This window comes from Syngnathus leptorhynchus, chromosome 1, assembly GCF_054491065.1.
Source record: "Syngnathus leptorhynchus isolate UIUO chromosome 1, UIUO_Slep, whole genome shotgun sequence".
In the NCBI taxonomy this organism is placed as follows: Eukaryota; Metazoa; Chordata; class Actinopteri; order Syngnathiformes; family Syngnathidae; genus Syngnathus; species Syngnathus leptorhynchus.
Window position 1 is genome coordinate 4,877,693 of NC_141195.1, and position 15,632 is coordinate 4,893,324.

Genomic DNA, 15,632 nt, shown 5'->3' on the forward strand with positions numbered 1-15,632 from the left:
TTACCTAGCAAAACCCCACACAAGCTGGAAGAGAACATAAAAGCTGCACATAGTATTCTCAGAGCCCGGTCCACAACCCTCAGAACTGTTTCGGTTTTTTCCTAGAATTTTGAGGGATTTAGGAAAAAAAAAAATTCAATGGACGGCAATTATATGCAGACCTTTGCTTTTATAATTACAGTATGTAATTATTTTTTGGTAATTGAGTAATTTCTTAAAGACAAAAAGAGGGCTACACATTAAAAAAAAGAATCCGTCTTCCTCACAATCTTACCGCTCGAGCTGAAACTTAAAGTTAACTCTTCATTGTCATTGCCAAGATGAGGGGCCGATGGAGGCGGTTTTGGAGAAGGGGCCACATGAATAGACGAAAAAGAGGAGTTGGAGAGAAGGAGGGCTCGCCAGGGTGTCACTGTGGAATCAGAGAAGAGAGGAAGTTGTCCGTCGTGATCAGAAGGTCTCTCCTGATGGCTGCGCTTTCTGCCTTTCATACGCTGGGGAGTCCGTGACGGGAGATGAGGCTTGACTGTAGAACGTAAATAGAAATGAGTCTGACTTAGGCAATTCCAAATGAAACTGAAAGAATTAACAATTGGGAAAAAACATGTGGCTCACCAGTTTTATTTCCAGAAGAACCAATGAAAGGAAGTCGTTCACGTGGCATCGCCAAGATGGACTGCAACTGACAGAACATGAGCAATCCAAGGTTGTATAGGTCAATGTTAAAATAATAAGAATAAGAAGAAGAAGAAGAAGAAGAAGAAGAAGAATGTACAAAAAAAGTCATAAAAGAAAGAGTAAACACATGTTTGAAAGGGTCAAAATAGATTTCCCATAAAAGCCATCTGTAAGAAAATTTGCTGATGGACCAGTGTTCTTAGTCCCTTCTTTTTAACATAAAAAACAACTAATTTTAACATAAAAAAACATAACTTATCTTTTCTATTCATCTAATTTTCCACTTATTCTTTTTAACATAAAAAACACAACTTTTTTTTTTCTATTGTAGAATAAAGCTGCCATTTGCAAAAGCATCCTTTTCCTTTGTGTGCAAAGAATGCTACAGAACTGGAAAAGCTCAAATAAAAAGTGGGTTACCACAGCTTTAAAAGATTTAAACAGGGCTTTTGTTTCTTGTTTTCTTTTCTGTATTTGCTGTGACAGCTCTGAAGTGACATTAATTACTGCTGTCAATTACACACCCAATGCAACCAGTCACGCACACTCTGCTGACCTATGACCGTGAACAGGATAAGGGGTAGGAAATAATAAGTTAACTCCATATTGAAAACACAACATACTGACATACATGTATTGAAGAAAAATAAAGGCTATTTACTTTAGGCCAAGAACATATTGTGATTTACTATGATAACAAGAAAAGTACTTGGAAGCCAGAGAAAAAGTTATCTTGTATAGTCAGCTCAAAAAGACAGATTGAAATCACAGCCCTTTAAAAACACTTAGTTAAAATTGTTCTGAATGTTTGTAGTAATCTGATGGAAATTAAAAAAAAAATGTATGCAGATACATACATTGGAAGGTTGGCAAAATAACCCCCAAACAACTATTGTGCTATGTGGTAGTAACAGTCAGTTTTTTGGCAGAAAATCTACATATAAAATCACCAAACCTATTCATTCAGCTGTTTAGACCAGCTCAGTGGCCTAGTAGTAGAGTGTCCGCCCTGAGACTGGAAGGTTGTGGGTTCAAACCCCGGCCGGGTCATACCAAAGACTATAAAAATGGAACCCATTGCCTCCCTGCTTGGCACTCAGCATTAAGGGTTGGAATTGGGGGGTTAAATCACCAAAAATGATTCCCGAGCGCGGCGCCGCTGCTGCTCACTGCTCCCCTCTCCCCCAGGGGATGGATCAAAATCACATGGGGATGGGTTAAATGCAGAGGACAGAGCCCTTTGAGACTGCTTGTGATTTAGGGCTATATAAACTTGACTTGATTGATTGATTGATACGTCTCTGTTTGTTAGAGATGTTCCGACTCTAACTTACTGTGCAAGAACAACACAGGAGACAGTATGCCCTTTGAACACTTGCACGTGGAGAACTTGTTCGTCATTGTAGATACAACAATGTCCGAACAAATTCTGCAAGTGGAGAATTTGTTCGTTGCTGTTGACACAGCACTGTCCGAACAAAGTCTGCCGCTGCACCCATGCAAGAGAGTATTTATTGAGAAAAGAAGGGTGGGGGTGACAATTTACATGTGTGGTGGCCAAGGTGGGGGTTGAAACACCTGGCCTCTGATCACATCATAGCGGGGGATGTTTTACGATGTTGAGTAGACAAAACAACTTTGATTGCGTCTTCTACAATTGGTCAATCAGTGCAAAGGATCTTAGCACTTTGTTCTACTCCTTTGTTAAGACAGGACAAGCTTAGGTCAATCACCACTGATTACATTCCAACATAATATGATCAACCTAATCTATGTCAATCACCACTGATTACATTCCAACATAATATGATCAACCTAATCTATTCAACCCTAACACTGTTGACTCAAATGTGAATTGAAAAACATTTAGAAAAGTGACCGATTAAATTGTAACGAATTGCTTCGTTGGTTGAAATGTGTTGGTTTGTGTGTGTTTTCTGCCTGCGTGATCTCAGTGAAGACCAGTTCAGAGTTGGCAAAATAAATTGAACTGGGACAAAGGATTATGGTAACTCCGGGAACCATCTTTGCCTGCGAAAAAGAACCAAAGAACACTTGGCTATTAATGAAAGAAGGATGCTGTCTCTTTTGAGCAGGATTGCAGCAGTCATTCAATAATGTTCAACAAAAACTAGGCTGTTCTTTCAAATTTCCACTGTTCTCAACTAAACAAGTGTGCTACTATGTCGTGGTTGATCACAACAAGCTGTGAAAAAGCGTAATTGTAAACCTGTCTGGAACCCACGATAGAGGGGGTTTCACTATAGTATGAAATAAAAATAAAATATGAGAATTTTATCTTTACTTCATTTTTACGGTCCAACAGAATCGTGTTTAAGATATTATAAACAAAAAATATTGCACTTGACTTTTATAACTCACAATGTGACTCCTGCACCTGTCGACAAGTATTTTTGGCACATTCTACGAGAACTAACTGAGCAGCATTTTTCAGCTCCTTCCACATAGCTTGAATAGGGTTTGGATCAGGACACGACAATGTCCATTATGATGTTTCAATGCATTCTTGAGTGATTTTGATTGTCATGATCCTGTTGGAAGACTCATGATATCATATCAAGGTTTTCTTGAGCCAAATGCGTGGCCCAGCAACTTGGTTTCAATTCAGCAGCAGATCATGAGTCCTCCTAAGGGATAATGCCACAAACACCTGAAAACAACAAAATGTACAATTATTCTGAAGCGCCAAAACCATGATTTTCGTCTTGACCATTTCAAATTATTATTTTTTTTTTAATAACTCTGTTCTGTTGTAAATTTTTAGTACAGGAAGCGACCACTACTCACCCATGTGTGATAGGCAAGTCCTGGATCAGCAGCGGCTTCTGCCTGACCGCCGTTCCTACATGATGACTGTGCGCCATCATGCTCTCACCAAGAAACTGACCCGATCAAAAACAATTCAGTGGTGACTTTGACACACTCATCAGAGTATCGAGAGTCTGTATTAAATTGACATGTAAATTAAAGATTTGGTTTCTTATCAATACAAAAAATAATCATTGGAGTTGCAATGTGATGAAAAAAATAATTGTTTTGTAAGTGTATCTGAATATCTTTAAGTATTTCCTAGTGCTGGAGTCAGGCCAAAGCCTTGCAGCTTCAAAAGCAACACCTAATTTCAAACACCTTAGATTCAATCATTTATAATAATTATTTTTATTTATAATAAATAACACAATCCCACGTGGAATTGTGAAAAATATGAAAAGGAATGTTAAACACAACGTGGCCCAATGACAGCGATAAACAACTTAGGTTGCCTGAGAGGATGGCACGAGCCCAAAGACACATCAGCTCCATTTGCATTAATTAAAGTCAAGTAAATGATTGCCTTTGAATTGATCTTGACAGTCGATAATTGCTAACGCGCGCACATCATGACAGAAAGTCCCTGGCACGGGAAGAGAATATGCAGCAGGGCGTGTTTCCGTGCAGGTGGTGACAGCAAATGAACTCTGTGAGATCGGGTCGTAGCAGGTCGACGGATGGGCAGAGCGGGAATCCAGCAGCGGACCCCTGCTGACTGGACCACCCACTCAGTTGCTGAGCCATGCACGGCCCCCTGACGCGGACTTGAAGATGTCACAATCTGGCTTTTGTTGATTTGCTTTGGATTGTGGTTTCCATCTTTTCGTCCTTAAATAACTCCATTTGTCAACCTGTGAAATGATTCAACAGATTGCTTGCAGTATTTGAGATGTTCTACACAGTAACTAGCGCAATTATCAGTACGCTGCAAAGAAGACGTTCGGCGACAAAACTTCAAATATTGACCTCATTGGAGACGTGAGCTGTGCAGTTGTCTGGACTGTTTACAAAGCGCTTTTGGCTGCAGAGAGATAATGTCCGTTTGAAGCTTTTTTTTTTCCTCGTCCTCCGACCCGCCAGATTTGCAAGAAGTGAGATTGACGGGCTTTCTCTTCCAAGCTGCGTTCCCGTATTGTTTGGAGCTGGCACCTGCACCTCGCCATACACAAGCACTTTGGGAAAACGGTGCCAATAGTGGCATGTATATTTGCCATTTGGCTTGCAACACTTTGAAACCAGGAACCAGAAAAAGCTTGCCAATTAGTTCCCCCCAAATTGATCAATTGATCCATAACTAATGGTAAGTTAATCAGCGACTATTTTAATAACCAAGTCATCGTATGGTTTCGCCTCAAACGGCTCGAATTGAATTGAATCCAAATCGAACATTTGCAAACATCTTTGTTGACAATGAGCAAACCAGTAACTGACTAAGATCTACGATGGAGGCGTCCATCTTGTCCACGGCCTAGCGCGCACTCAAGTCCCAAATGCAGCACTAAAGGGAAAATAGCTCCAAAACTCAGATTGAAGCCAAGTCAAGGCCACAAAATACATACTCCTCAAAGAAAATTCATGAAAGCAAAAATAGTGGAAAATTAAAAGTTACAATTTTATAAAACGTACCCGTTTCGTGTATCTATTCCTGGTCCGAGTGGACTTCAGTTTCCTGCCCGCTGCCTGTGTCTCGTTCCCCACTACCCCCCTTTCCTTCAATAAACCCTGGTACAAGCTGCATTGGTCGTCCTGCTTCTAGCCAAAGAAGAACATGCCAGTTTGATCCGAATGGAAACATTGGGGGAGTTGCTTGTGACCATTGGTTTGTTTCTAACACAAAAGAAAACAGCAAAGCGTGGCAAAGCCATGAAGGTGCATGGTGGTGGCGCCTGCTCTATCTTTACACTTTCTACATTCAGACGGCGCTCGTCAGAGCACTTGGAGCCTAACGAGCGTCACCATCTTTAATCTTCAGTCTTTTGGGACACTCAGCCTTTTTGGAAGGGGGAAGCACTGTGCACCTCTGTGGCCTCGCCGGACTCTGGACCAGCGCTGTAAGTGGCCGTGTCCCATGTACGTTCGCTGGTCTTTCCTTTTCTGCTTTCAAGCACCTACTTCTTCTTCTTCACAGTGGTCCAAAGCCGTGGTGAAAGTAAAAGGTTGGTGCCTCACTTGCACTTGTTGAACATTTGATGGGTTGCTAGACAGACGCAATTGTTTTTGTGCTGCAGACAACGGCTGCCCCAAACACTGGACTCGCTTGGACTGCAACTGTTACATCTACCAGGACGAGGCCAGGAACTTTGCAGATGCCGAGGTGGGGTGGGAGTTCGGGGGGGGGGGGGGGGGGGGTTTAGGGGCTTAGGTTTAGGCTTAATTAAGTTGCTTTCCTTCCTTCCCAACAGAGTGTCTGCAACATTCTGGGTGGGAACCTGGTGTCCATCCACAACGCCCTGGAGAATTCTTTCGTTCACCATCTGGTTCTAGCAGAGACCTCAGAGGACGCCTGGATTGGACTCCATGATGCCATTAATGTGAGTTCATTCTCACCGATTCATGACAAGTGTGCCGCATGGAAAAATAATTTGTCCTTCAGACTTTGTCTTGTCCTAAACTTGGAGGCCATCCAGTCGTCCTTTCCTGACGGCTGGAGAGGCGGGGTACATACTGACCCACTAGCCAAGCAGAGTATTTGGACTCACACTTTTCAATGATGGAGAATAGCTTGCAATGAATGTTTTTCAAAAGTGGGAGGAATCCAGAGGAGCACGGTGAGGAGGTACAAAGCCCACACAGGAAGGCCAGAGGCCACATTCAAACCTACAACCTCAGAACAACAAATGCATAGCGCATGGTCAATTGGAGTGCAAAACCTACGCAATGTGCTGTTTTCCAGGAAGACGACGACTTCATTTGGACCGATGGCACACTGGAAGATTTCCTAGCTTTCACCGGCTCGGAGCCCGACGGCACCGGCAACTGCATCCAGATCAATCAAAGCGGTGAGTCACAAAAATAGCATTGGGGTGAGATGAGGCTGGGTGGCTGCCGGCTGGCGCATTTCAATACCAATTTTTTCCAGATGGATGTTGGGCGGACTTGGCCTGCACGGATGACCTTCCGTACGTATGCATCAGAGAGATATCCGTGTGGTGAGCGCTGGCGGCCCCACCTCGCAGGCCTCGCCTCGCCTCACCTCACCGGCTTCCGCGCTGTCTGAGAGCAAACGTTAGCCGTGTCTGATTTCCCGGCATGGATTCCTTTCTCTTTTGTCTTGTTTTTCTACTTCCCAATAAAACAAGGAACTGTCTGCATTCAAATGGGAACGTTTGTGTATTATTGTAAATTTCGGACTAAAAGCTGCGACTTTTTTCTCAAATTTTGAACCCTTCGGCTTGCAGTCCGGTGCAGTTTATATAGGATTTTTCCCGTGGTTTTTGTGATGACTAGATCACTTTTATACACTCGTAAAAAGGCTGTGGACCACTGTTGTGCAAGCACCGCTTTGCTGGGTGGAGGAATACACGGATACACGGTCACTGGGGAGAAAGGTGGTGTGTTGATGGCATGTCCATCCGCCAGGCAAATAGTGCTATATAATTCACACAAAGAAGAGACAGAACGAGATCAAGACGAACATTAGTGAAAGGAAGCTTTTATACACAAACCGTCATCACGGGGGACAAAAGAAATGGCCCGTTGTTGATGACATCGTGTTGCGTCACCCTTTTCTTTCTGTATTTCCCAGTATCGTCTACTCTGGAGCTATAAGTGTAGCTCGCTAGTTTAATGTAACTTAGCGCTTCGTGCATGAATAAAATTAGCATGAACAGACCCTAATCATGAAAAATGCTAGAAGAAATGCATAAAAGCGACAACGAAAGAGAGACTGAGAAGGTGTGTGTGACGAAGGACATCTCACGCTATTCCAATTGGACACTGATGAGGAAGACTTTGATGGTTTCAAGACGGCTCTTTTAATACTTTTACTGGTGTGTTTTTTTAACCAGCCTGTTAGTGCTGTGCTACCGTGTTGCTGCTGTGTTACTGCCACGTCAGAGGCAGTGTTAGGAAAGAAATGTTAAGGTATGTTATTCAAACTTTAAAAAGGCTTTCTGTGTACAGTCTTTCTTTGTAATTAACTCGTGTGCACACTTCCATGTTCCTGCAGTACAACTGCTGCGTCACAGGCAGCATTTAGAAAGACATTTTAAAGTACCGTAATTTTCTGACTATAAGTCGCACCAGCCATAAAATGCACAATAAAGTGAAAAAAAAACACAAGTCGCACTGGAGTAGAAGTTGCACTTTTGGGGCAAATTTATTTGTCAAAATCCAACACCAAAAACAGACACGGAGCCTGCGTTGACTAGACCCTATAAGAACGGGCGCTGTTTTCCGAAACCTGCGTCTACCCTTCCGGTTGCAGATTTGGAAGGCGGTATGCGCTCTCGCACACATCTCCAACCTATTGTCCAGTTCTTTGGTTCCAGGTTTGCAGAACGGACGGCAGCGGACCCAGAAGGGACGGCCGAGATCCAAATGACTCCATCGGTCTGGCTGAAGGTCCTGAGACGGAAGTGGACGGAGCCGAGGTGGACTGGTCCTTGTAAAGTGGTGGAACGCACCTCACATGCTGTCCGGCTGGCGGGCAAAGGGGAGACATGGTATCATCTGTCCCAGTGCGTCCCAGTGAAGGGTTCCTGCAAGGAACCAGATCCGCCATCGACAGCGTCCCCACCCCCAGTTCAAATAGAGGCAGAATAATCCTTTTCCCCCTTGGTGGCCAGGTAGTCTACCCTGACCCACTGAAGACAACGACCGCCTGGCAGAAATTTCCAGGTTCTCCCCGGACGGAGCAGAGCTGCAAAGGGGGTGAGAATTGTGCTCACCCTCCACCAGTGGGCGTGCCAAGCCCCCAACGGCTGAACAATCACGAGCAATTTTTTGTCTCAAACTGTTGGTATTGATTTCACTCTGGTCGCCTAAGGCAGAGGGACCGTGTGAGACTTTTCCTGCATTATAACATCTTGCCGCAGGTTTTTCACTCACACACTAAAATTGAACTGGAATACTGAGGAAAAACCTTCTCTTCGCTGGGAATTATTGCTGTCATTGTTGTTTTTATCATGTATCAACCTTCACGATCCCCAATCCGTCCCCTATCATTTACTCTTTTTGTTTTTTTTGTTTTTGTTTTTGCTCTTTAAAGTCACTCTGTAGCATGTTTTTTCTGTTTTTGGTGACCTCGAAAGAGGTCAAAACGGGGATTGAAGAGGGAGCAACAGCAATGTGTACATGTTCTATTAGGGGAGACAATCTCTGTAATATGTACTATTCTTTTATTATTTTATGTAAACATAACTGCTCAATCAGAACACGAATACAACACACATAACTGGATGAACACACACACTCCTTGCGCACTGAAGTCCACTTGAATTTTGGAAAGTACATCAGGACTTGAAAAATATTTTCTAAATTTCAGCGACGGCTCTGTCACAATAATGCGACTAGCGCGGTGTAGTTGCGCGGTCGGCGACGCGCTACGCTTACTAACCCTAACCCGCCCATGATAACTGGCTCCTCGGAACCAACTTGACATGGTTGCGTTTCAAAGCTTCACGCCAACTTCGCAGCAGGGCATCATGCAATTATGACATGATCAACTTTCTAGACACATAAGGAATGGGTCCAAGTACTAAAGCAGCGGTGTTATATTGCTCAGCTTTGCGTATTAATAGGAGTGTGGAGAGAACAAAATTTCACAAATGGTTGACATTGAATATATGTATGTATAAAAGATGTCTATGTTTAGACGTGTCTAAGCATAGATGTTCAAATGACCGTTAATGGACGTCTATTCAATATTAAATGAGTTGCTCTTAAATACCTTTAACTTGTGATCTTACCATTGTATAAATACATCTGTGAAATGAACCAAAACGATAATTGAATCTAAATAAATAAATTTTTCAAACATTAACCAACATCACAAACATGAATGTGCAATGTTTTAATCATATCACGTATATATATATATATATATATATATATATATATATATATATATTTATTTATTTATTTTTATTTATTTATTTTTTTTTAAACGTGATATGATTAAAACATTGCACATTCATGTTTGTGATGTTGGTTAATGTTTGAAATTAAATTAAAACAATTAAAATTGTTTATATATATATATATATATATATATATATATATATATATATATATATATATATATATATATATATATATATATATATATATATATTTGTGTATAATATTTGAAAAATGTGGGCTATCTTAAGAGAGAACAAAACTACTAAGTTGCGATGTAACTATATACATATTTTTTTATGTAGGACATAGCAATGGATATTTCATTGACTATAGTCAATGAGAATGGCACCGAAAATAAGTGCAGCTCGTCGCTGGAAAATTCGGCACAAGCACAGACGGTCATACGCCGGGTAATGCTTCTACGCTTCATCTCCAATAGATGGCGACATCTGATGCTATTTAAAGTCTCACTTGCCTCACATTGATTTATCTCCCTCAACAGTCAATTGTTACACGGACTGACATTCGAGTAATTTGACACTGAGGAAAACGAAAAGAAAGTGAGAAAAACAGGAGTACGTATACGTTCGGCAACATGACAACGATGTTGTCTTTGTGGCGAATACCACCTGCAAGCCTAAAATCTCCTCACCAATGCAAAATCCAGAAAAACATTTTTTATTCATTTATTTTTGTTCTCTTTGCCATTCTTGTTTGAGGGTTAAGCATAAATCAATATTCACTATCATGAGTGTCTACCCTACATGCTTGTGTCTCTTAAAAGCCGTGGAGTGAATGACGGTCATGCTGATGAGGAGGGTTAATGACATCACAGTGGTTACCTAGGAGATAAAAGGTCAAATGGCAAGTCAACAAAGTCTTTTAGCTCAGAATAGACGATGAGTACGTAAAAAGCCTCTTGCGGACTTGCTGCTCATGAATGGCCATCATCTTCCATTGTGATAGCAGAGAGGAAAAAAGTCAAGATGCTCAGAACTGATTTTTTGTTCACGGTTAACATCGTTATAGTTCATGCCAACAAACATTAACTTCATATTTTCAATGGGTGGAAAATATTGGTAAATTTCATAAAATGTATGATATCAGGTTCTGTGGCAGACTCTTGAATACAGAAGCCAGTGGTGCCCCTGGCAGGTTGCTGTGTGTTTTTACCATAACATAGATGGAATCTTTATAACCAATAGTGCACAACAGTTGCCTCTCCCTTAGGGTGTTCCAACTTTGTAAAATGATATCAAAGCAGGGCTAAAGAGAGATGGGATGACGATAACACAATAAAGGAAGTAGGTTGACGAGCAAGAGATCATTATATAACAATAGACAACGCAGTGGCCATGGTTGGGTTGAAAAGAGTTCTTTAACACTTGTGAAAATGGCCCAGATTTCACAAAAACGGAGCAAATCCCCTGGCAAGCTTAAACAGATTCCAAAATGTGTTTGCAAGATTGAACTTGGGTGCTCAGAGCTAAATACCAATACTGGGAGGACCTGCTCACATGTGTAACTTACGTAAGAATTTATCCCAGGGAAACACCAATACCGTTTCAATTATTCATACTAAGATTTCTTTGCCTGCGACAGCGTAAACAGGTTTAAATTCACCTGACATATTCCAGCAAACTACTGAATGTAGTGAATATAAAATGTCACTCAAATCTAAAGGTGTCGTGTAAATGATCCTCTCACGGATTGTGATGCAAATAAAGGTGTGCACTGACAATAGGCCCGACTTCTCTCACTCTTCTAAATTACAGTCTTGTTTGTCACTGTGGGGTCCAGAGCCGCAGGTTCAAGTTTTTTCAAAGCATCTTAGGACACACAGGTTTTGCGTATTTTCAGATTTTTTCAAGATTTCTTTTCAATCTTTCCTCCCATCTGCCTTAGAGAACAGATAATGAAAATGTATCAGTGTTTTCTGAAGTAAAGTATAAGTATATCCAAGTACAAATAAATTGCAGTTATAAATGGTGATTTGATATATTAAGGAACTTTAACTATTCAAAGCTCTGTGTGAAAATATGCCACCACCTAATAACTGGTTGGGCCACCCTCAGCAGCAACAAATCAAAGCAAACATTTTCTATAGCTGGCATTGAGTCTTTCACATCTCTGTGGAAATGTTTTGGCCTGCTTTAATTTAGCATCACTGGAGGGGTTTTGCACATGAAAGCATTTTTTAAGGTGAATCAGATTCAAATTCAGACTTTTGACACTCCAAAACCAATTTTTTTTTTTTTCAAGAGCTGAGCTCCACTAAGGTACCAGGGTACTGGTATGAATTGGGTTTATTAAAGATGAGTTAGACCTTTTCTGTTTGAAGTTAGACTCAAAATAAACTTTTAAACACTCGAGCAGATTTTACAAGTCAAGTCAATTTGATTTATATAGCCCTTAATAACAAACATGTCTCAAAGATCTTCAAATGGCTACAGTTGACAATTGTTTTTGACATCCCAGGAGCGCAAGGAAAAACTCAAAAAACCCCAACTGCTTGGGGAAAAAATGAGAAACCTTGAGAAGTGACTGCAGATGGTCCGTTCCAGGACCGCCAGGCTGCAATGGATGCAGAATGGGCAACATTTAATGCTCAAACTGATATGAAACAATGTTAAACTAAGTCGTTCTCAACATGTTTCTTGCTTTTACAACACAACGTTTGATTGTTCGCCCCAATATTAAGATCTTTACATCTACATTACTTTTACAAGATTGCTGCACTCCACTGAATAACATTTCTTTTTTTGGCTGTTGGAGTCAGTTAAAGGTCTTCCCACCCCTATTTCGCCTGAGGAAAAGAAGCTGCCTGATAAGTACGTACGCCTTGTTGTTGAGCTCCTTTGGCCACACCCTACACACCTGATGTGCTTGTAATAAGCATTCACAGTATGTAAAATATGCATAGAAATGACGAGGTGGTGAAAATACTAATTTGCCTAATAATCGTGCACACAGTGTGAATATGTTTGCATTGGCTTTTTCAGACTCAGAGTCAACTCTTTGCTTTGCCCCTAGTTACCATGGTAACGAAATCCATGATGCTGACACCGACTGTATGTGTATCTAACTTACTGCATGTGACAGAGCCACCCGTTCAAAAACAAGCTTAGCAGGACAAGAAATAGGGTGTATAAAGTATGCTACAATTCTTGTTCCTTATGATATGACATGATGAAAGTATGTCACGACTTGAATACACCAATATATTCTTTCAGTTAATTCATTGTATAGTTTTGTCTGGGTATGTGCGCTGCATCACGCCCCGTGGGCGGGACTTGATGCATATTCATCAGATCGTGGGAGACACAGTGCTGCGGTTGGAGGACGAGGACCGAGTTTGGTTCTCTCGCAACTGAATGGAGGCTGATGGTCGGGCACGCACAGATGTCAACTGTCGCCACCGCCGTCGAGCGCATCACTCGCAAGTCCAGAAACTGACTCGCGTCCTCCGCGGATGATGATAACGCAACTGTACTCATGACAAACGTTTAGAACGTTTATTTTTTATTTTATTTTTTTATGAATTAGTTCCGCACGAGCGCGGCCATACGCTACCGTGATGGAGTCTATCTTAGACACTTTAACGGCCGATAAATTTTACCCACCCGGAGGCACCAACCTGTTGGACCTGGAAGAACTCAACGACGGAGATTTTCTCACCAATGTGGTGAGTCACACACCCCGCTCACTTGTTGCGTGACCCCGACACAACGAGCTGCGCCTACCGTCTGCCGGTATCCGCCTTTTAATTGTCTTCAAAGCAAACGCATCTCCGCTGGATGTTCCACCCGGACCCGGACCTTGGGTCACGGATCCTGATTGATATCTGGTGCTGTTGCCTTTTCACCTTGCGTGTGCATGTGAGCGTGCGTGCGTGCATGTGCATCATCACCAGTTAAGTAATCTTCACACACACGCACAACTATATATATATATATATATATATATATATATATATATATATATATATATATATATATATATATATATATATATATATATATATATCAATACTGCAACGGATTTGCATATATATATATATATATATATATATATATATATATATATATATATATATATATATATATATAACATACATATAGTTACATTTATATATGGCATATAGTTATTTGAGAAATAATGAAAGAAATAGACTGCATGCTTTGCAGAACTTTTCTCCTCATCATGTTTATTGTCAACACAACTTTTTCTCCACTAGAGCGCTAATAAAGGCCAGCTTCTGCTAGCATTTTAGTTAGCTGTCATTGTGTTCCAATCATAGAATCCGTTGCAGTATTGATCACGCAAATAAGGATTTGTCATTTAAACACCAAGCAAGTCTAATATTTGTGATTGTCAATATCAACTGCAGATTGGGGAGGGGAAATACACTCTTAACACACCACATCACAGGATAGTCAATCTTTAATAGTCATCCAGTTATCAGACTTTCAATAACTTGGTTCAGACAGAGAGAATGGATCTCAAAATCTGATTATTCATATGTGTGCACCTTGCATCAGTTACTCAGTGACATCATTTTTCTGCAAAACCATGACACAGTTGCTTTTCTAGTGAAATATATGTGATTGATTGTGATTGATTCATTTTTTTTTCAAAAACAATTTCATGGCATATGTACAGAAAAATGAATGAATGAAATCCACATACTAACATTATCTTATTTTATTGGTGTGCCTTAGCTCTAGACACTTTCATATAATTAGTCTACCATAGTTTCCACTTTTTTTTGCAGTGGCTGTTTTTAGTCACAGTGCGTCAGTGTCACCGGCTCTCGTCCTGACTGGAGGTGGAACGGGGTCAATCAATCGCCAGTCAATCATAAGATGGTGAAGCGGTCCCTCTCCCATTCACAAAAACACACTCTAGAGTTTTAAATGCACTGAATGTTCATGTGCGAAGACGTGATCACAGTAACCTCTTGCAATGAGGCAACAGTCCTCCACTGTCCTTCATTTCAAAACAATAGCAGCACCCAGTATCTGCTTCCCCTCTGAGATCATACACCTAATCACAACAGATGCACTACAATGTGACAAATTGAGAATGATATCATGTTCATTATATTGTAATAGTGAAGAAGCAAGAGTGGCATTTGACAAGATGCACGTTCTAGCCAACAGATGGTATTTTGTGTGATTCAGCAAAAATGGCAAGTTTCATGTGAGCCAAAGCATTATGGTTTATGATTAAATATTTCTTACATTCCTGGACACAAATTTTGTCTTTAGTGGTTGAATGTTATGTTTGCATCATAGGTCAATTGCCCCACTTCCGTTTGATCAACATGGGTTCAGTTCCCAACCAGTTACAATGTGAGTGTGAAAGTTAATCTGCCGCTGTGATTGAGGGTTGCGGTCCGTCTTTCGCCCCAAATCAACTGGATTAGGTTTCAGACCACTGAGGTCCTGATCGTAAGCAGTGATGTAGAAAATGCATGGATGGAAGGATAGATGTCATGTATGATTAATTGCTCACCTCTCAAAGAAGCTCAGCAGGCAGCACAAATGTTGGTGTAAAGCGGTTGAATAAATTTGTTCAGCACTCTACACTGATGCTTATACACTGCTAAAAAAATAAGGGAACACTTTGAAAACACCAGATTTCAATGGTGAAAAAAAAGTTCTATACTGATATGGACAGTTTAATGTCTCAGGAACAAAAGAATGCCACATCTTTTGATGGAAATAAAAGTTTTCAGCCTACAGAGGGCTCAGTATATAGACACCCCAAAAATCAAAGTGAAAAAATGACGTGGCAGGCTTATCCATGTCCTCCCAGATCTGTCTAAGGGCATCAGTGAGCTCCTGCAAAGTCTAACGAGCAACCTGGCGGCGTTACATTATGTCCCAAAGGTGTTCTATCGGGTTTAGATCAGGTGATCGTGAGGGCCATTCAATTGTGTCAATTCCTTCATCCTCCAGATACTGTCTGCATACTCTTGCCACATGAGGCCGGGAATGTCGTGGATCAGGAGCAACCCAGGACCATGAGTGCAAGGATTTCATCCCGATACCTAA

General features: G+C 41.1%; 3 protein-coding genes across 4 annotated transcripts in view; 2 read left to right on the forward strand and 1 right to left on the reverse strand.

Annotated features, from left to right (window-relative positions):
- Positions 1-15,632, reverse strand: part of LOC147061501 (uncharacterized) — a 22,194-nt gene continuing 6,562 nt past the window's right edge. The window contains exons 2-3 of the mRNA XM_085916479.1: positions 616-682; positions 1-526 (exon numbers count right to left, since the gene is read on the reverse strand). Coding sequence (XP_085772605.1) covers positions 240-526; positions 616-664 — 336 coding nt within the window. The 5' untranslated portion in view covers positions 665-682 and the 3' untranslated portion in view covers positions 1-239. The remainder of the gene's footprint in view (positions 527-615; positions 683-15,632) is intronic.
- LOC147061502 (echinoidin-like) lies at positions 5,296-6,663 on the forward strand. The gene is made up of 7 exons (XM_085917698.1): positions 5,296-5,329; positions 5,500-5,561; positions 5,639-5,666; positions 5,739-5,824; positions 5,913-6,041; positions 6,404-6,509; positions 6,590-6,663. Exons 1-7 carry the CDS (start codon positions 5,296-5,298, stop codon positions 6,661-6,663), a joined length of 519 nt encoding a protein of 172 aa, XP_085773824.1.
- Positions 12,895-15,632, forward strand: part of creb3l1 (cAMP responsive element binding protein 3-like 1) — a 19,820-nt gene continuing 17,082 nt past the window's right edge. Inside the window, exon 1 of one of the 2 annotated variants that reach the window (XM_085911895.1) lies at positions 12,895-13,258. In XM_085911895.1, the coding sequence (XP_085768021.1) occupies positions 13,151-13,258 (108 nt within the window). In that variant the 5' untranslated portion in view covers positions 12,895-13,150. The remainder of the gene's footprint in view (positions 13,259-15,632) is intronic. The other variant, XM_085912713.1, reaches the window with a different exon arrangement.

What these genes read in the sequence shown, in the direction of transcription:
- LOC147061502 (XM_085917698.1), top strand. Translation starts at nt 5,296, where the DNA reads ATGGAAACATTGGGGGAGTTGCTTGTGACCATTG. An exon ending in AGCCGTGGTGAAAGTAAAAG is followed by an intron (nt 5,667 to 5,738) that starts GTTGGTGCCTCA and finishes TTTGTGCTGCAG; the next exon opens with ACAACGGCTGCCCCAAACAC. An exon ending in CATCCAGATCAATCAAAGCG is followed by an intron (nt 6,510 to 6,589) that starts GTGAGTCACAAA and finishes AATTTTTTCCAG; the next exon opens with ATGGATGTTGGGCGGACTTG.